We start from the raw sequence: 21,147 nt of genomic DNA, 5'->3' as shown, positions 1-21,147 counted from the left end.
ATATTTCTCTTGCCTGAAAGCAACACCACTTTACCAGTGTCACACTCTGCAAGTGGAATGATTTGGTTTGTTTTCACTTTATCAGCCTGAGCAGACAGAATTCTGAGCTTTTGCTTTATTTGTATTCACACCCCCATGCTCTGGGGTTTGAGCTGTGTTTACTTTTGCTGTAAGGGAGGAAAATGCATCCATTCAGTAAAAATAAAAAAAAAAAACCTTTAAATTATTTCTGTTGGCTGGAGTTTGCCCCAAGTTCCCTAAATCCATGGGCTCCAGTTAAAGCCTCACAGTCTCATTCACCTCACACAAATATTTCATGTTTTACCTTAGAAAGAACAGCCACACTTCCTCAGCTTCTATTTTGAAAACAGACAAACTTACAGGTTGTTTTTTTTTTTAATTTTTATTGGATGCTTCCAACTTTATAGCTAATAATATACAGATACTCAGTTTTTTCATTGTTCCATTCATATCCTCACAGAGTTCAGCCATTCTGTCACATTAAAATAAAAAAAAAAAAAAAAAAAAAGCACAACTGAAATAAAATAAATCCATAAGCTGGAAAAATACATTATAAACTTATATTCAAGAAACATTCTCTTTATAATTAAAAACCTACTTGTAATAATTAAAGTAGGATTTAAAGAAAAACTTGATTTTAATTTTTAAATAGGTGGCCTTTGTGTATACTTTTAATCATTTCATATGTACAAGCCCAACCAGTATCTCTGCCTACCTGTGACAGAATACCTGAAAACAAAACAAAAAAAACCAAAAAAAGACACTGAAAAGGAGTTTTTAAACAAACAAACAGAAAAAAGATCAATATTCATTTTCCAGGAAAATACAGTATAATCAGAACTTTGAACACATGCTTCCCTCATCTGGATTAAGGCCTAGGAGACAGATGTGCTTTAATAAAAGCAGACAGTATGAAGAAAAGTCCTTCCACTTTTCTCTTCAAATTCCTGTAACAGCTCATCTATTTCATTTTCCATGTCTTCTGTGTGCTGTATCTGGAAGAGAAAAAAAGTCTGAGCAAGCAAACTCTGAGGATTTGATGTTGAGAAAACTGCAATAATCCCAGTTTGTTGGTTTACTGGGAAATCTGACTGGGCAGGCTGTACCCAACAGGGCTTTATTGCACTTTTTTGAGATTCCCAGTATTCCCAAAGGCAAAGATATTCTGATTTCTGTTTCTCTGCAGATCCCAGCCCACCCAAGTGACATTTCAGGAGGACTTTGTTGAGTAGGCACCATCCCTCCTCCCCAGATCACAACCAGAGGCTCCAGAATAGCTCCAGGCACAGGGAACAGATGGCTGAAACTTCAACTCCTTGAACCCTCTTCAGGATTCTTGGATCTGGGAAGGACTTGAGAATAAATCCCACAGGCTGGAGTCAGAACCAGCCTGGGATGGTGAACTCCTCAAGCTTGGGGTGTAAAAACACAGGACTCTGCTCTCACCACACTGAGTGCAGCTCATTTAATTCTAGTCATTAGCTCAGTGTGGTACAATAAAACACAGGGTGTTTTTAAGGATATTTGGATTTTTAAATCACATTTAAATCCCACCTAATCACAACTGGTTTGAAGGGAGTTCACTCTGCAAACTCAAATTCACCCCTTTACCCCGAAAATAAGAAAAATGTGGAAATTTGCATCTTGACATGGATTTTACTGGAATAACTACAAAATGCAGGAGCTTTATGGAGCAGCAAGCAAAGCCCAGCCCCTGAGCAGGCAGCTGGGTCCAAGGCACCCCAGTTTTGCTGATTTTTTTCTCTTTACTCACACACTGGCAGAGCTCACAGATGAGGAAAGCTCCCAGCGTTGCCTCCTCGTGGTTGTCCTGAATGTCTACATTGATCACATGCACTGGCTGACACGTCTCCTGCTCTCTGGAATTTAAATCTGTGCAAAGCAAAACACAACAGCAAAACTTGGGGTGGGATGGGATCATATTTTGTACAAAGTAGTAACAAGGTTTAAAAAAAATATATGTAGGTGTTGTCATAATCGAATTTTCTGAAGTATTTTTTATCATTTCTTTAATGTTGTCTTAATAATCCCTTCTATTTCGAAAAGCAAGAGGTGGACTTTGAAAACATATTAATTCAGATTTGTGAAAGAGTCATGGCAGTTTAAAGAAGTTATTGCTCCTCTCTGACAATCTTTGAAAATCAAGAATTTCAAAAATAAAGAAGGATTTTGAGCTTCTTCACCTGGAGGGTTTTAACTTCTCATTTTTCAAAAAAAGCACCAACACACTCAACACTCTAAAAAACTGAAAGATGAAATCCTGCAATCTAAGCACTGATGGTCACATTAGAAAATTATATTTTTAACATGTGTGAGAAAAATAAAACATTTTTCCTACAAGTGCACATGTGTTACTGTTGTGCCTCCCTAATGTATCATTCCTTCTACATAATTTTTTTAACCTTCCACTCTGCACTTTCTTTTTGACAGATCTTTTAAAAAATATAATCTTTCACATCCAGAGTCACTTGGGCCAAGTGTGAAGGGCATTGTGAAGTTAGAAAATGTGCAAGTGGTTTCTCTTCTCTTCCTCCCACCTAAAAAGCAGAGTGAGAGCTGCTTGCCACCTGAGCCAGGCTGAAGATGCCCTCTCAGAATATTTCAAACCCTTCACTTGAGCATTCAGAGCCCAGAAGTGTCCTGCTATTGTGATATGGCCACTGAAGAGGCCCAGTGACAACCTTGAAGCTCTGTGGGTGACACCAATTCTCTTGGCTGGTGTTTGAGTGTGGAGGAAACTCCTCAAACCTCACACAAAGTGCACCCAGCAATTGCAGAGACACCAAGTTCTGAGCTGAGGAATCAGCAGAGCTCCTGCTGGGCCCCTGTGGCTCTGAGGGAGTTCTGTGCTGGGCTCATGTGGAGCTGGATGCCCACTGAGATCCTTCTGCCTCCTCCCTGACTCATTCTGGGCAGAGCTGCAGCACATTTACAGCTCACCACGCTCCAGGAGCTTCTCCACTGCCCAGAAGGTGTTTATGGGGATTGTGCTGGTTTGATGTGGCCAGAAATGTGAATTCTGTCCCCATCTGCTGCAGCCAGGTGGGGCAGTGACCCTGATCTGGCACACATTATCTGCTCATGGGCCACCTTTAAACCAGCTGGGCAATCATCTTTATCCTTACCATGACCCACCCTTCATCCAGGAGGTATCACCTGTTAATGGGCCATTGTTACAAACTGGGTGTGGCAGAGATTCTTATCCCTGTGGGAGATATCTCCTGTTAATGGGCCATTGTTACAAACTGGGTGTGGCAGGGATCTTTATCTCCTGGCACACATTCTCTGCTAATGGGCCATCTTTAAACCAGCTGGGCAATCATCTTTATCTTCCCACAGCCCATCCTCCCTCCAGGAGATATCTCCTGTTCATGGCCAGTGAGTCCCAGTGCATGGCTGATAAAATTCCATCATCCCACTGGGAGATGCTCCAGCCAGGGCAGGAGCCAAGCCTTTCCTACCCAGATAAAAACTGAGATTTTGGACACCAAGGCATCTTCTTTCCACTGGATTCCAGAGGAAAGCCAGACCCTTCCACATCATCCCTGGAGCTTCAGAGGAAACTGCACCTTCTCCAGGAGCACTGCTCCAGCTGAGCCACATCTGCCCCTGCAGGAGGATGCAGCACCATGGAATGGGACTGTGCCACCACCCTGACTGACTGACTGTGCCAGCTTGGATTCTGACTCTGGCAGGGTTTGGGATTGTTCTTTGTAATACTGCATTGCTATTTTAATTTTCCTAGTAAAGAACTGTTATTCCTAATTCCCATATCTTTGTCTGAGAGTCCCTTAATTTCAAAACTATAATAATAATTTGGAGGGAGGAGATTTACATTCTCCATTTCAAAGAGAAGTTCCTGACTTTATTGGCAGACACCTGTCCCTCAAACCAGGACAGGGATGAACTGCTGGGAGCTCACAGGAAGCTTCAGGGAAGGGAGAGGAGCTTCAGGAACACAGCTCAGACTTGTTTTTCCATCAGCTCATCCAAATTTGCTCTGAGATCCATGAGCATTTCCAAACCACACATGGAGTTTCTATAAATTTCCATACACACACTCTATGTAGCTGCCAGCACCTTTTGGGGACAAGTGCTCAGCCATCACTTCACTGCTGCATAAATCTGCATCAACAACTGCAAACTCTTGTGTTCCAGTAGTTGGAGGAGCCAGAGAGGATTCCAGACTTAGGAAGGAAAAGAAAAACCACTCAAAGTTAATTTGGTTTATCAGTTCAAGCTCCTTACCTTCTACTACTTGATCATAGACTCTTTCTTCACACGTTAGGATCAAATCAAAAACGTCTTTGCAGTTCTGGAATCTTTCTGGTCGTGGCTTGATTCTCTTATTTCTGTCCAACATGTGTAAAATTCCATTCTGTGTGTATCTGAAGTCACTTGAGTTAAGAATCTTTACTTGAAGGAAAGTCATGGTTTTGAGCAAATGCTCAGCACAAGGTCAACTATTAATGCATCTTTAAAATAAAATATTCTGTTTGCAAATCTAAAAATCAGTGACCACTAAAGAGATTGCTAAGGTGAGTGCAAGCCCCACCCTGCAGCTGCTTTTCACAGAGCTGTCACTGGCACCACAGCTTTAAAAGAACTTTTCTTGGGGAACTATTTTTATATCCATAAACCCTTGGAAGCCCAGGCTGTGCTGTTCTGTGGGCAGGATGTCTGTCCCACATTCAGCCCCTGCCCCTCACTTCAGGGGCTTTGCTCTTCAAAGCCACCCTGAGGTGTTTCAGATGCCACCTGCACAAAATCCCACCTGGAAATGTGGATTTATGCAACTGCAACTCCAAAAGAAGCCAAAGAAACCACAAAAGCACATCCCATAAAAATATCCTGAGATTCATAAATGGGAAAGAATGAGGAAAACACTGATTTCTGCCTGTCAGAGCTTCATCACTGTGTGAATCTGTGATGCTGCTTGGCAGCTATATTTATGCTGCTGCTGTAACCTACAGGCTCTGATTTTCCATCCTGGAGCCCTTTTCCAGGCAGGATTCTCTGATCCCACAGTTTTCCACCCTTTTGGGACGTGCAGTTTCACTGGGAGCACTCCAGCCTTGACTGTCACATCAATCTGCTGGCTTGAGTAAAACCAAACTCCCTCTGAAGGCAAAGTTTTAGAGGTAAATTGGGAATTTTGGAAAGGATGCATCTCTTCCTGACTTTACCACAGTTGTATTTTTAGCCACCTAAGTCTGTATTTTTACAATGGAACAGTAAGGATAACAGCCTGTAATTTCTCCAGATAACAATTCTGAGAATAAAACAATTTCCATCATTTGTAGCAATCTGTAAGGGGTCACCTGGACTTATTTCCTTTCCAAAAAGGTGACAGACATGCACTTCTTTCCAGAAAACACTCCTACTATTTTTGTAACAAAATACCAACAATTTCCTGCCTACCTTTTAGCAGGAGCTCAAATTCTACTGCCCAGATATGCACCTGTGTGCTCAGGGTGCTCTTGTTTGAGCAAACAGCCTCCAAAGCTTTTAAATCCTTCAAGTGTTTAACTTATATTAAAAATTAAACCCAGCTTTCTACCTACAAGAGTTGAAATAGATTCAGTTCTTCTGTGTCTGCATCACTGCACTTCAACTACTTGTAATTTCAATTCTGCACCACAAACTGATTGATAGGCTGTTTATCACAATTAAATTATGTTAATTAGCCTGACTTCTGCTGCATTTCTTTTCTCCACATCACTCCCAAGCCTTTTTTATTCTTTTTTCCCAAAAAGTTTCTCCTTATATTACTAAGGAATTGTCCTTTACAGCCCAAAGCTCTTGCACACCAGCACACCTGTGAACTCTGCTGGGGGTTTGTCACATTTGGAAAAAAAAAATCCCCGCTTGGATGGAACCATCTCAGACCTGTGATTATTTGCAGAGCAGGAAAATGACTGCATTTTCAAAATACCATTTCCAAAATATCTGCCATTTCCAAAATCTGCCAACATCTGCCTGTGTCACTCTGCTCAGTTGGGAGGGGAGCCCTTCCTGGGCTCTGCACTCCTCATTTCTACATCATCTACTTCAAGAGGGGGGGGGAAAAAAAAAAACTCCACAACATCCCACACACTTTTTTTGGGTTCTCTTTTTTCCCTTTCTAGGATAAAATGTTGCTGGCATGTGTCCCCTTGCTTTCCTGAGTGAGCCTGGAGACAGAATTACGCAGATTCCCAAACCCACACAACATTTCTGCTTCACAGCCCAGCTCTCTGCTGCCAACTTCCAGCTAGTTTGGGGTTGTTTTTTGGTTTTTTTTTTTTTTTCCAAGAGTCCATCTGCCTATAAAAGGAGACTGAGACAAGATTTATGGTGCTTTCCTATTTGGTTTGCCTGGAATGTTTTTCACCTGGAAAAAGTCAGCACATCCTTTGAGGGAGGAAGGGGGTGTGCTCTGCATGTTATTATTAATATTATTCCAAGGTATAATAAAGCAGCTTTTTGCTCTTTGGGAGCTCAGGTGAGTGCAGATGCTACAACTTATGAATGGTTTCCACCACACTGGCAGGTGTTGGATCATTTAAGTCAAGTTCTGCTTTCCTTCCAACAGATTTCAACTCCATTGCCCTGTGCATCCCTGCTCTCTTTTCAGGATTCAAATTCTCAAAATTTCCCTTGTTTTTTTGTGCTGTCACATCTTCATAGCCCTACCAATGCTCAGGGCACAAAATTTGCCTACATTTCCCTTCAGCTACTGCAAACTCTTAGCAGTGAATTTTTTTTTTTACAGTCAGATTCACATTTATTAGGATAAATGAGCTGACCAGATCCACAGTGTGATGGGATTTAGGTTGGACAAGTCAGCAGTGGAAAGGCTTGATAGAAAAAGGAGATGGTGCAGCACAAAAGTTGGGTTTTTCCAACAGGCACAGCACTGTTCTCATTCTCAGGCAGAATTTCTATTCCTGACTGTGCATTCTTTCCTCTTAGCTAAGGATATCCCATACTAGTGATGAAATTTCAAATTTCCTGTCATGCACACCAGAAATGCCTTTTACCATCCAATTGATGGGTGCCTGCTCCAGACATCTGGGAAACCATCCCTCCAAACACCCCTTACTCTCCAAACTTTATCATTATTATGTCACTGACAGGATCCAAAAACCACTTTTAGCCACAAGCATCAATCTAGAGATGGCCAAGAGAGTCAAGTCTCTATCCTGTTTAATAAAAGAAAATTTATCTTACTGATCCAAGTATTGACTAAGGTTCATTTTAACTCCCATGTGAAGCTGAAGCTCACAAGTGATTTGAGCTGGAAGTGTTGGGGTATAGAAATTAATTAAATAGATTTAAAATTCCCATCCCTTGAAGTGTCCAAGGCCAGGCTGGATGGAGCTCTGAGCAACCTGGTGTTCCTGCCATGGAGAGGGAAGGAATGACATTTAAAGTCCCTTCCAACCCAGGTCATTCCTGAAAATATAAAAACCAATTTATGAAATCTAACTGGGGAAATGATATTTGCTAAAATATACACATCCTTTTTAGGAAAAAAAAATTAAATTTTTAGAGTAATGGCCAGCACTAAAAGCTTCTGCATCTTCAAAAAAATCTGATTATTCCCTTTGGTGTAGCTGACACCATCCTTAAACTCTGCATTTCTTCTTTGGGAAAACCAGGAGCACAGCAGAGTGTTTGTCACCTGAGCATGAATGGCATTTGCAGGTGTCTTTTCTATATCATCCCTATTTATTTATTTATTAGTATTGGCATTATAAACAGAATATCTTGCTAAAGCTTGCCTGGCACTTTGTCTAGGAACAGAACATTTCTTTAAATCAAAATGTGTGAGGGGGGGTGAGGCTGCCCAATCTTGTTCCACCTTCAGCATCAGCTCTTTTTAGATGAAATGAAAGGTTGGAAATGGGCACAGCAGCAGAAATTCCACTTTCCAAGCACAGGGGTTATGGCTGCAGGAACTGCCTTCACTCCAGATCCAGAGAACACAATGCCTGGAATTTTGGAATTGAAACTGGGCAGTTCAGAACAAACCAGAGATTGTGCACAAGTCTCTTGCTGTTCTTTAACTTGATAATATCTTAACACTGAAGCAATCTATTGGATTTACATGGAAAAGGAGCAGGGTGAGATGGGATATTAGGAAAAAAATTCCTGATACAATGCCTGTCCTTTGGAATTGAAATTGTGCAGTCCAGAGCAAACCAGAGTTTGTTCATAAGTCTTTTGTTGGTCACTAAATATTAATGCTGAACCATTCTACTGGATTCAAATGGAAACAGAGAAAGGGAAGATGGGATATTTGGAAAAAAAATTCCTTCCTGTGAAGGTGGGGAGGCCCTGGCACAGGGTGCCCAGAGAAGCTGTGGCTGTCCTGAAATTGTTCCAGTGTGTTGGATGGGGCTTGGAGCAGCCTGGGACAGTGGAAGATGTCCCTGCCCACAGCAGGGGGTGGCACAGGATGAGCTTTAAGGTCCCTTCCAACCCAAAGCAGTCTGGCATTCTAAAATATGCCATCCAAAACGAGCAGGAAGATGCTAAGCTGGGCTCCATGACATTTCTGCAATATTTGTGCCTGCATGAACAACCTGCAGCAATCCTGAACTTGTTTCTCCTAGTGAAGGACAAGCACCCAGCATATATAAGCCATGAGCTGCAAGGATAAATCCAACTGCTCCTAGGAGCTGGTCCAAATATAAATAATATAAATATAAATATAAATATAAATATCCACATGCCAGCCCTGCTCACTCCCTGAAGCCTGCCTGAGCCCCAAAGCTGAGAGGTCTGTACCCAGAAATGCAGAAAACACCTTGAGTTTAGCCCTGAGCTCAAGTGCCAGACAAGAATTTATCAGTGCTGAGCAGCTGAAACTGTATTTGGGGTGAAAATGAACAGATCCAAGCAGCCAGAGGGGAAAAGAGAGGCAGTAATGGCAAAGAGGTGGAGAAGGGATGCCACAGATGTACTGGAGTCATACCAGAATGACAAAGGTACCAAAGACAAGATGGGTGGAGGATGTGGCACATCTGACCATGCCATCAAACAGCTGAGTGTGCACTTCATCAAGTGTGAACTTCAAGAGGAGTTTGGTTTGGATTGCTGGAATCCAGAGTGTTTGGATCACCTGGCAGTGAGTGACACAGAGATGTCACCTCTGCATCATTCCAGGTGAGCAGAGAGGACTCAGGAGGGTCTCACAGGACCTGGAGATGCTCCCCTCAGGTTTGGGAAGCAGTGCCAGATTCCAGATTCCAGAGATGAGCAGCAAATGAAGGAATGGGAAGGGGGAAAGTGCTTTGAGGAGAAAGGGATGGGAAAGGATGAATCATCCCCTTACCCAGGGAAACAGGGAACAGCAACAGCCATTTCCAAAGTGGCTCCTGCTGCTGCCACCCTTAGTGCTGCAAAGCTCAGAATTCCCAGTCACAGCTGAAGGTACCTAAGACAGAACAAACCACAAGCATTGCAAACCCTAAATGGATTAAAGCATTTCATAGAGCACATTTGGGAAACCTGAGAATACAATCACAGAGCCAGCAGGGCACCTGGCAGCACCCTGGATGAGGTCTGCAGGAAACATTCCTGCCTTGCAATCAATGCCAGTTTAAGGAATTACAGCTGCTACCATGAAAATGGGAATTGGTTTGGAATAAAAAAAAAAACCAGTATAAGCATCCCTAAGGTTGGCACATAAGTTTTGTGTTAATGGGAGGTAACTTCAAGGCAACAAGACTGTCACTTCCCTCCTTCCAACTGGGATGAAACTGCCAAAGAATGAAACCACTCCAGCTCTGAATGGATTTTACAAGAGTCATCAGCCCCAGACTGGATCCTTCAGAATTCCTCAGAACATGTTTGGGACTCACCTTGGGTAAGGAAATAACCTTTCAGACTCCCACAAAGAGACAGAAGCTGTTTTATATTGCTGAAAATAATTTTGCCATTAGATTGGAGTCTGTAGTTCCTACCACGTCCCAAAGCTCAAACACAGGAGAAATAATATTTAAATAATATATATCCAGCTCATATATTTTTAATAACTTGATGTATTTCCCTGTTAGTGTGAATGAAGCCAAGATTAAAGGCAGTGTGATCAGAAGAAGAACTGAAGATTTGCTGTCTTTGAAAGGCCTGAGATTTTGTGGAACATTTTGTTCTTAAAATCCTTCATAGAGAAAAAGGGATTGGAATGCAGCTTGTGGCTGGAAGTGTGTTGATTTGCAGAAATGTGCCTCTCAGAAGCCTGTTTAAATCCAGTTTAAACACTTCTTTCCATCCTCATCCCTTCTCTCTATTTCTAGGAGCACTGAAGAGCTTTGTAAGACATGGGAAGAAAGAAAATGAGACTTGTACTGCATTGCTTAGGGAAGTTCTACCACTGACACCCAGGTCATGATTTCAACTATTTTTAGGTCTTGGCAAGGTTAGGCTTAAAAAAAAACAACAAAAAAGAAAAAGGAGAAGAAAACACCCAAACCAACCAAAAAACATATCTAAATGAAACATTCCAAAGTGGCTTCCAGAGACACAGCTCTGCTGCTGAACACTGGAATGACAGCTCAGGAGAGAAGCTGACAAGTGCTTAGCAGTTCAAAATCCATGAAGAAAAACCAGATGAAAATATAAGATAAATACATGCATGAAGAGCTTACCTGAAGTAGAATTTAGGTCAATTACTCCTCAAGACTGAGCTACATATAAAATATCACATGGGCATCCAACTTCAATATGGAGTTCACAGAGTAAAAGTTAGATCCCATCACCAAGATTATCACTATATTTGTTTTTTGGTTTTTTTTGGAGAGAAAAGAATCAATGTCTTCAAGGGAGATGCACAAAGTTCTTCTTCCTTTTTGGAATTTTCCTTCTAACTGAAGCAGCTTTAGGAATTTCTTCAAGACATGTTTTTCACCCCCCTCCCCTCGATTTTATAACCTCATGGAACTAAGGAGCTAAAACTGGAATCCTATCTAAAGTTAGGGAGGTGAAATTAAAAGAGGAGGTAAAAAATGTCAGGAACAGAGCAGGAAGCCAAACTTGCAGGGTAAGTGCAGGCTGCTTAAGAAATCCTAATTAAAAATACCCCCTATCTGTGAAAATCATCTTTAATGTGAGGGTCACAGACACATCAGTGTTTAGGAAAGGAAAGAAACAATCAGCCATGGAGTTACTCACACTGATACAGAACCCAGGAGCAACTCTTGCAGAATTCTGGCCAAATTTCCATTTGAACAGCTCCTATCCCTGGGCACATCAACTGCTGATGAAGATGTAAATTGGGTTTAAATTTAAATTGTTTAGCAAGTTTCACCCTTGACTAGTTTTTGCCTTCACTTCAAGGCAAGGCTCACCAGCAGTTTTGCTCTATTTTTGTTTCAGCTTTAAGGTCACCACCACAGAATTAGAATTAAGTCCTCAAACCCCTTCAGAGAGTTGTAAGGGGCAAATAATGATAAGGACAAATAATCCTAATGTTGGAAAGGTGGGTTACACATGCAAATACAAGGTGGTGCACGGGAACTACAGACCATGGCTGCAGATCAGGAACAGAATTCTCTACTGTTGTCCAAGAAATAACAGAGGAATGTTTTAAAAAGTAACATTCAGAACACTGTTAAATGGTTCTGGGGCAGTCCTTGATTGGGGCTCAGGGAATTTAAATGCTACATTCTAAAAATTCAATGGGAGATGCTGATACTAATTTTAACTCTAAGTTTTAACTGCCACATCTTAAAAGGCTTTGAAGTCCTTCCATTTTAGATCTACTGTAACCACCTACTCAAACAAATCTGTATTCCTGGCTCCATTAATCCCCTGCTCTTGTGCTGCTAAAATTCAACATATGCCTTCAAGGTATGAGAGGCTGTGCTCTATATTTCACTAATTAACTGCAATGAAGGTGCTTTTAATCTCTGCAGAGTGGGTTTTTAATAGTTGCTCCCCCTCTTCACAAGTGAACAGTAGAGGTTCAGTGCATCTCTTCTCTCTAATACAATTTTAACCTTGCTCTGAGTGAGGTCCAGCAGTGCAGCAGCTGCTTTTTATTTGAGGCCACTGCCACCTTTGGGGTGGTTTATTTGGTTCCCTCACAGCCACAATGGCACTGGGGATTTGGTGTCCACAAGGAGAGCACTCCAACCTCAGGTGTTTCCTCACTGGGATCTGGGAACAAGCAGGGTGTTGGCAGCAAGACTCACAATTTCAGACTAGAGATGATGAAAGCAAGGCTGGGAAACAGAAAAGCAGCTCAATCATATGGAACCAGCCCTCCTTTTGTACCCCCACCCCAAGCACACTCCAAGCCCAGGAGGAGAGCAGCCTCTCCCACCCCACAGGAAATTCCCAGCCCCTCTCTCAAGTTATGCTCACCCAACAGAACTGAGAGCCCCTGGGGCCCTGGGTCACAAAAAAAAAAACTATTCCACAACTTGCTGATGAGAGCAGCTCTGGTTTTGGTTCAAGGCTTTACCCTCAAAACCCACTTCTGGAAATGGAGTTGCTTTCTGTGCTGCCAGTCTTCAGTCTGAAAAACTTAAATTATCTGAGAATCAAAAAAGCAAAGTCACAGAGGCATTTGCTGTTGCCCTATTTCCCTTGCAGTTGTTTAAACCTCCTTTATCTTGGTAAAAGGTTTAACTGTAACACTACAAATATATTTGGGAACACAGCAAAGCATGGAGCAGAACCACAATGGTGACTCCAAAACATGCTGAGAGGGGGGAACAGGTTGGTTTTCTGTTCTTTTTTTAGGATTTTTTTTTTCTTAAGTACTGCCATACTCATCAAAGCAGCAGTGAAGAATTCAAAAAGGAAATCTCAAGTCGTTGGTGCTTGTTAAAATTAATTCTCAGTTCAAGGAATTTTCTTTTAAGCAGTTCTTTTAATCAGGATATGGATATGGCATACCTCATTAAGATGGGTTTGCAAGATTTTCCTTTTCTCTTTGGGCAGAGGGATAAAAAAAAAAATCAAATAAACCACACTCACATGTGATCTATTAAGATTATAGCCTACATTTCAACTTCTTTAAAAAAAGGATCCTTGTTGAAAGTTCCCCCAGTTTTGTTTGTGGGTTTTCTTATTTAAAAAAAAAAAATCAACTTTAAATATAGATATTTTAAAACACTGCAGTTGGGACATTTTTAGTAGTGTGCCTAACCCTGATCACCTTTGCTCTCCAGGATTCAATGTTATTGGACCCTCCTCTGTCCATCCTTTAGAATAAACTACAGAGTTATTTTTTCCCTTGGTGCACAGAGCAAATCACATATCACAAAATCCTCAGTGAGAAGGGTGAGCTCTTTAATGAAAGGCATCCTCTCTCCCAGAGAAAGTATTCTGTAAGCCTTACCTGGCAGTTTGTCTGAGCTAAATACAACATTAAAGTCGAGGTGGTCGCTCTTCCCAAATCCACACTCAGGACAGTCTTTGCACTGAGAAGGATCCACAGTGCAGGGGAGACAATCTGAGGGTATTGATGTGTTCATTCAAGAGCTACACATGGTAACACACTACAAAAGAGCATTTGGGATGTGTGCATTGCAACTGGGTAACAATTTACAAGGGAGCATTAGAGGCCCATTGTTAGAAAAAAAAAAAAAAAAAAACCTCCTATAAACTTAAATCAGTTAAAAGTTCTCCAGCCAAGCAACTCTATAGATTCTTAATGCCAAATAATGAATTACACCTTTCAAGGATGAACCACAGTGGATTTTTTAAAGAGGCCATGCCCCAGGGATACAGTTCTTTGTCTTTCCTAAGCAGATCATTGTACATCTGATCATATGTTGTTTTGAAGTCATAAACATTTGGCTTGTCCGGGGCAGGTCCTGGCAGTTTCACGTGAGTCCCCGTGCCAAAGGATCGCACGCTGAATCCTCGTTTGCTGAAAGACACAAGGGAGGGGAGAGAACACAGTTACACTGGAGGGATTTAGAAATTCAAGTGCTCAAGAACATCAGAGTGGATTTTAAAAACATCTCTCAGCAACCAAACTGCCAACAGTACCCAAAGTGCATTTTCCTTGCAGTTACACCACTTCAAGGGAAGCATCTCTCTTTGACAGGAATTTCCTTACAATTATGGCACACTTGGAAATTTCTTTTCTGCTTTCCCTTTGTGCTTTCTGACATTGTGGATTTGAAACAAACACGTTCTGTATTGACAGTAACACAGGCAGGGATGGTTTTCTCCTGATACAAATAAGTAACTGTACACACTGATCAATATTCCAGTTCCTGCTGGCCTCACTACATTATTTTTCTCTCTTTGTTGCCTCTGGTGTAATTTAATTAGCCCAGGACAAACATTTGTGTGCCTGCCACTGAAAACCATACAGTGCAATTACCTTTACACAAGTGCTGGCTGTTCTCTAAAACTCTTGGCTAAACCAGAGATTACTTCATTCCATTCTTATGAACAACTGCTTGCTTAATAGTTCTAATTAAAAAAAAAAAAAAATAGAGGCAGGAGCCTGCTTGCCTTTAGAAGCAATGCCAAATGTTCTTGCTGATTAAATGAAATACTCAAACCTCAACACCTCCTTGAGTAATATTAAAAAATATGGCAATCTATTGAATAATGGGACAAAAAGGAGATTTTTTTTGGTGATCTAATGGACCAAGTTGTGTAGTAAAATACTGTTGTTACCTCCCAGAAAGCTGAAACATTTGGGTCTGTAATGACAACATAAATTGAAACTGCAAGCCCAGGATTTAATCTATTTTTTTTAAGGACTCACACTTTCAGCTTGAATGGTTTTAGCAGAGTTTACTCTGAATGGAGTGAACAATGTTAAACAAAAAGCAAGTGAAGAACCCAGTGCCTGCACCCCCAGATTTACAGTGAGCAGAGCTGGGATCCAGTGCAACCCAAGGAAATTCAGGATACCAACTCACAACTGCCTGTTTGCCTTCCAAGGGTGTCCTCAGTGACCCCAAACACTTCTGGGCAGAGCCTGTGATCACCTCCTGCCCCCAGCTCAAACCTCTGAAACCACCAACACTTATTTCCTTCACAGCCCCTTCTTTTTTTTTTTTTTTTTGCTTCCCCACACTTTTTTCCTCCAACAACTATTTATAGGTGCCTGCTCCTGTAAACACACAAAATAAGTGAGGATTTTTTGCTTCTTTCTGCAGGATTGATGATTGAAAATGGATACAAGTGGAAGAAAAGTGCATTTCTTTGCCCCTCCCAGCCCTCCATCACATGTAACTGGTGCAGTTATGAGTCACTGTTCATTTATTTTCCCTGCAATACTTGCAGATCCAAGTTTTGATTCTGCTGCTTCTACTGGATGTGAAGAAAGACATAATATGTACAGAAGAAATTGCAGTGCTAAAAAATTCATGTTTCAATTTAATCTTGCCTTCTATGGTTTCCTCCTAACTTTTATTTTTCTTTAATATTATTCTTTGAAACAGATCTGCTTGGATCACTCACACTAAAATCTCCACCTCTAATTGCTCTAGATGTCCCTGAAGTTTGCATGATCTCATTTAAAGCCAATCTGGAATTTTTTGACATTCAAGACATCAAAAATTTGTGCCTCCAAGGCCCATGACCCATTCAGAATTACTTCTTGAACAGCTGGAATATGAGTTCCTCATATGGAATTTCATCTTTGTATCTTGGTGAGTGGTACTGCCAATTTTCACACTATTTATGCCCCAGGTACAATGAATTATTCTAAAAACATTTCAACACATTTCTTGCAACAACTGGGGCACAGGAGAGGGGGAAATGCCTGCACAGAGCCATTAGTCAGGAGCTATTATTAAATATTATCAGCTTTTATTAAATAGCTGGACACAACCAGAGTAGTGAATCATGAGGAGTCTGTGGAAATGAGGCACATTTGTAAAAATGAACAATTCCTACAAGACAATGGGAATTTAGTGTTTGGTTTTGGCCTGGTAAAACTACTCAGAAAGCAGGGAAAAAAAAAAAAAGAGCTTTATCACAAAAAGTAAAGAGGAAGACAGAGTAACAGACAAGCTCAGCACTGGTTTCTGAAAAGGTGCAGGTTAAACTTTAACAGATTGGTAATGATTGTATTTCAGGAAGTTGTTTCTATAAATACTATTAAGGCTGATCTAGATCAACTCCCCCTGTATTAAGGACAAAGTGAGTCACTGCCACATCTCATTTTCAGCACTTGCTCACCCTCTCAGCCCAGAGCTCACTGACAACAAATCTGAAACCAAAAACCAACCTGGACTGCACTGACACCACACTGGGACCACTCAGCTCCAGGCATTGGCAGGAGAAATAATAATAATTATAATAATAATAATAATTGTGCAGCTTGAGATGTGAATTTTTTGTGTTCATGCCTTTCTTTTATTTCACTGTTATTTGGGTATCTCACATGTTCTTATTAAATTGCTTTTTAGCTTATTGTAGTTTCATAACAGCATAGCCTCTCTTTATAAAGATGGAGGAAATATTACTAAATATTAAAGCAAATGCAATAAATCCTGCAGTGCCACTGCACTGAGAGTGGTGAAGGTGTTCAGGGCACAAATCTCTAATTTTACCAAATCCTTTTCTACAAGGAGTAGCAGGAAAAATAACCAGCAACCCCTGTAGGCTACTTCCCAATCAATATTAAAAAAACACCCCCCAAAACAAGCCCACACTGCTGAACAGCAGGACAAACCATTGTTAACTCATTTAGAATACAACTTGTAATTAGATTATTATTAACTAAGATATCAAATGGAAGTGTGCTTTAATATAAAAAGGTGAGAATATCTCCTTCTTGGGGGGGTGATTAATTTAGGATTTCTTAAATGAGGCAATGTCAATACCTCACTGCATTTTGATGCCAAGAGAGAAGCTGTGAGTAACAATTTATGGAAACAGCACAGGTGCAATTTAAATTCACTCACACCTCAATGTTGAGTTGCAAGCCTTAACATCAATATGAAAACTAAGATTTTGCTACAGGGGTTGCAATATTTAAACTTCCCTGCTGCCATTAAGATCTTGTGTTCATACTCCTAATTTCCTAAAAATTAGTTTCTAAAACAAGGAATATGTGACTGAAGTGTGTATCAGCATTTTAGAATTTTTTTATTGAATTCTGTAACTTCCTTCCAAAGCCATCATGGTTCTACCAGGCAAACAGAAATGTAAAAGTTGCTGCATAAAAAAAAGTTTGGCTGTGAGAGATTTACTGTTCTGCCTTCCTCCTCTGAGGGAGAACTGAGCCCGAGTCTGCTCTATAGGAAAACATAAAATAAAATATAAAATCACCTACAGATCATGCTGGTTTTAGCTGGGGCAGAGTTCATTTTTCTCCCAGCAGCTGAGTGGTGGATTTGTTGTTGTTATTGTTGCAGGGTTTACACAGGAGCCAGGCCTGCTCTGCTTCTCTCACCCCACCCAGCAGAGCCAAACAAAATCTGCAGGGTGAGACCTGAGCCAGCTACACCCAGCCAGCCTGACAGCTCGAAAGGAGGCATTGTTTTCTTTCTGCACTCTTCTTCCTGCTCCCCTTTGCTTCCTTGGCTCTACAAAGTGCTGATGGCTCTTATTCTATCACCAAACTTCAGACACACCCTCAGCCCGACTGCTGCTGGAAAATTAGAACTAAGTGTTTAAAACGTGGTTAATTACAAAATACACAAGCACACGCTGAGTGCTGCAGGCCAGGCTTTGTTTTTGTGCCTTTGAAAGTCTTGTCATCCACTAACAAAATACCTTAAAAAGTTTCATTATTCCTCAACTTCTTCCTCTTTGAATCATGTGTTATTTCCACTGCCCTGAACTGGTGAGGCAGTCTGGCTTGGAGCCAACACAGACATTTTCCTCAAGTTTATTGGCAAATGGGCTGCTACTGCTGCTCTAACTACAAATGATGTTAATAAAATGAAACGTTTTCTAAACACAAGTTTGTTGCCTCTAAATCAAACGCCAGAGGAGAACAGACTAAAAAAAAAAAAAACAGAAAAAACCACATTTGGCAAAGATCAGTCACACCGGAAGTGTTTTATTTCTGCAAAAACACAAGGCAAGGAAAAGGCCACAGACATTAGAAGCAAATTTAACTTTGTCCTTAATACTCAGCTTTCAATTAAAGCTCAGTTCCAGCATTATTAGAGGAAAAACAATGTCACGTTTTCACAGAACATCCACAGGTACCATCCGATGCCAAAAGTGAGCATGAAGTGCACCAAATGCTGTCACAATAAGATGGCTGCCGGACCAAATAATTCCATTATTTACTCCTTTCAAAGCTTTTATCTTTATTTACATGTAGCACACACTGTATGCACAGTTGTTTTGCTTACTATGCCATCAACGTGCATTTCTGGTGTGAGCGTTTCTTTGCAGAACTTTAATAAAATAATCCTGACCGTCCTTATCGTGTTTTGCAGTGCAAAGGGGAAGGTTTAGGGACACGATTTTAGGCAGATCGGATCTTTCCCATCTCACCTCTTCATTGCTAAACAGATTAACACTTATAATCTCCAAGACATTTAGGCTCTGAACCGAATGTTCAGGTTCTCCTGTGAGGGCACAGAGGGGCTCAGTCTTCACAGAATATTAAATTTAAAATCCAACCCAGGGCCAGGGACACATTTCATCATCCCAGGTTGCTCCAAGCCTCGTTCAATCCTTTTGGACACTTCCAGGGGTGGGAGAGCCACAATGTCCCTGTGCCAGCGTTTCACCACCCTTTTTACCACACTAAAAAAAAAATTATTCAGAATATCTAACCTAAGTTTCCCCTCTTTCACCGTCTACCATTACTGCTTGCTTTTAAGAGTCTTCCCTTCGCGGATTGCCTGTGGGCCCCTTTTATATACATTCAAAAAGAGGGAAAAAAAAAGAAAAAAAAAAGAAAAAAAAAGGGGAATATTTCAGTTTCGCCGAGACACAGGCCCTGCTCTAGCCCAGCCCACAGCTCCGTCAGGGAGGGCCGGGACTCCAACCGCGGCCTGGAGCGGGGCGATGAGAAGGCGAGGCGAAAACGGTCTGAAAAGGGGGTAAAAGGAGGATAAAAAGGGCGCAGAACCGGGGTGGAAGCGGAACGAAAAGCGGGCAGCAGCGGGATGAAGGCGGGGGGCTGCCCCGCCAGCACGGGCCCGGCGGGCCGGCCGCAGGCCCCACCGCCGCGCCGTGGCGGGGGGCGAAGCGGGGCAGCGGGGGTTACCTGAGGATGTTGTGCGCCTCCATGCTGCGGTTCTGGTTGCTGGAGCACACCACGGCCACGCGGAGCGGCGCGGACGGCATGGCCGGGACTCGCTCCTGCCCGGCCCTTCCCTTCCCTTCCCTGCCCGGCCGGCTCCACAAAATGGCGGCGGCAGCGCGGCGGGCGGGCCGGGCCGGGGCGGGGCGGCCGTGAGGGGAGGGCCGGCAGCGGCGCCGGAGCGACGGCGATATCGTGATTTCTGAATAAATTGTGGCTGCTGACAGCGTGCAAAACAGCGGATCCTGCAAAAATCAGATTGACGGCCGTTTTGTGATCAAGTGCAGCCTATCCCTGAGACCACGCTTCTGCCATTTCCTTACCTACCAGGAGCAGATGGTTATCTATGCGACTTAACAAATTGTCTAGAGACTTCACGTTCCACAGAACGCCACTGCTTACTTGTGTTATAAATGAGAAACAAAGTCTCGATATTCAGCAAGATTTAGATTATTTTATATAGACAGAGCAAGCAGCGCTGGGGAAACGTGAGGGGTCACCGCCCACCCCACACTTGGTTTGCAGCTCCCTTTTTATAATCTGGTTTTCCTTGTAATAATCAATAATTGCTATTGTTTTGTTGTAGTAATTCTGCAAGGTAAGAAGTGGTGGGCAAAGAAACTTCCAAATTCCGTGGGACAGCTCTGGGAACAATTGGTCATGGAACCATCTGGTCTTGGTAGATAAAAACAGAAAAAGTGGGAATTCTGATCTTTAGCAGAGAGTTTGTGATTGATCACACAAAGGCAGGAAATCTGATTCTTCAGAATTTATTGGGTTGTGTGAAAGCCTTGTTTTACAAGCTGTCAGTAGATACAACTTATTTAGAAAACATAAGATTTAAAATAAAATTGTTTAATCATATCTTTTCCTTTCTTTAGTGTCATGCTTCATTTCAGACCGAAGTATTCTGGTTTACACAGACCCCAATACTTTTATGATTAACACGAATCTTTTATCAAAGTGAGAGTCGCTGGTGGATCTGGCAAACATCAGGCTCAGCATGGAGGGAGAGGGTTGTGCTGCCTCAAGCCAAGTAAATAATATTTTTAAAAATATATTAAAAATAATATTTTTTAAAAAGGTATGAAGGTGTTGGCACTCAGAGGAGAAGCTTTGTGAGGAGCATGAGGGGGCTGAGGGGAGGCACAGCTTGGTGAGGGGAAAAGGAGGGACAGTGATGTGGGGAACAGGGAACGGCTGGAGCTGGGCCAGAGGAGGTTTAACTTGGATTTTGGGAAAGTTCATCCCTCAGAGAGTGCTGGGCACAGCCCCAAGAACTCCAGGAAAGTTTGGAAAACACTCCCAAAGATGCACAGGATGGGATTAGTGAGGGTTGGATCCCTGTGGGTCTCTTCCAGCCAAGGATCTTCCATGGTTCTAAAGCTTCACCTCAACCTGGGAAGGGAACAGAGCTGAGGAAGTTTTTTGAGCCTCAGGAGGAGCTGAGAAATCTGGAAAAAAGCCTCTTTTTCTTGGAGAAAAGGAGGCTCAGGCTGGAGAAAAGGAAGCTCAGGAAATATTCTGGCCCTGACAGGAGGGGACAGCCAGGTGAGATCGGGATTTCTCCCAGAGAACAGAGACAGGATGAAAGGAAACGACCCCAATTACACCAGGAGAGGTTCAGGTTGAACATTAGGAAGATTTCATCACATTTTTATCTTTGAGGCCATGAGGCCTCAACCCCTCCCAACACAAAACAGCGCCGATCCTGAATCCTGCCTCTCTGGGTTCGTGGGATTAAAAAGCAGCACTTGTCAGAAAATCAGGCTTTTAGGACAATTCCCCCTCTGCTTGGCACTAGATGGCAGCCGAATGCCACGGCGGGGCTGGAAGATCCCGAGGGGAAGAGTATGGATGCAGGATTGAGCCATGAGAGAGAAGAGAAAAGAGAGGAGAAGAGAGAAGAGAGAAGAGAAGAA

General features: G+C 42.1%; 1 protein-coding gene across 1 annotated transcript; it reads right to left on the bottom strand.

The window, feature by feature from the left end:
* Window positions 1-397: 397 nt before the first annotated feature.
* On the bottom strand, window positions 398-19,350 carry SSU72 (SSU72 homolog, RNA polymerase II CTD phosphatase). Its single transcript, XM_079326008.1, has 5 exons — window positions 19,190-19,350; window positions 13,769-13,912; window positions 4,291-4,430; window positions 1,796-1,914; window positions 398-1,016 (listed from the first exon to the last, which is right to left on the bottom strand). Exons 1-5 carry the CDS (start codon window positions 19,267-19,269, stop codon window positions 915-917), a joined length of 585 nt encoding a protein of 194 aa, XP_079182134.1. The 5' UTR covers window positions 19,270-19,350; the 3' UTR covers window positions 398-914.
* Window positions 19,351-21,147: the final 1,797 nt, after the last annotated feature.

Source organism: Erithacus rubecula (assembly GCF_903797595.1).
Source record: "Erithacus rubecula genome assembly, chromosome: 24".
Lineage (NCBI taxonomy): Eukaryota > Metazoa > Chordata > Aves > Passeriformes > Muscicapidae > Erithacus > Erithacus rubecula.
Note: the sequence above shows the minus strand (reverse complement) of the source record. Positions and strands in the feature narration are given on the sequence as shown.